The 423-nt window shown below is 54.1% G+C and overlaps 1 protein-coding gene across 1 annotated transcript; it reads left to right on the top strand.

Annotated features, from left to right (window-relative positions):
- Nucleotides 1-16: 16 nt before the first annotated feature.
- CSUI_011540 (tetratricopeptide repeat domain containing protein) lies at nucleotides 17-271 on the top strand (the record flags this gene model as incomplete). The annotated part of the gene is made up of 1 exon (XM_068071638.1): nucleotides 17-271. One exon carries the CDS (start codon nucleotides 17-19, stop codon nucleotides 269-271), a length of 255 nt encoding a protein of 84 aa, XP_067916386.1.
- Between the last annotated feature and the right edge of the window lie 152 nt (nucleotides 272-423).

Genomic DNA, 423 nt, shown 5'->3' with positions numbered 1-423 from the left:
TCTCGTTAAGTAGACAATGGCGGCATCTCCCAGCGAAGCCGCACAAGCCCTCAAAGCACAGGGCAATGCGGCATTTCAGGCGGGCAAGTATGAGGAGGCAGTAGACTTCTTTTCTCAAGCTATCAAGCTCACCCCTGACGACGCGGTTCTCTACTCGAATAGATCGGGAGCCTACGCTTCTCTGAACAAACTGGAAGAAGCTCTTCAAGACGCAAACATGTGTGTGAAGCTGCGCCCAACGTGGGGGAAAGTAAGTTATTCTGGCGCTTGAGTATGCACTCAGTTGCGTCACGAGGTCTTCTCAGCTTGCAGGCCCGCCGTAGTCTGTCTGTTTCGAGTCATCTCCCATATAGAGGCGGCACTCGCTTGGCCAGGCCAGCGTACCGACTGTCTCCTAGTACGGACGTTCAGAGTCCTGTAGGA

The sequence above is a fragment of the Cystoisospora suis genome (genome assembly GCF_002600585.1).
Source record: "Cystoisospora suis strain Wien I chromosome Unknown contig_13145, whole genome shotgun sequence".
NCBI classification, from domain to species: domain Eukaryota; phylum Apicomplexa; class Conoidasida; order Eucoccidiorida; family Sarcocystidae; genus Cystoisospora; species Cystoisospora suis.
The sequence above is the reverse complement of the archived record's forward strand: the minus strand, read 5'-3'. Positions and strand labels throughout refer to the sequence as shown.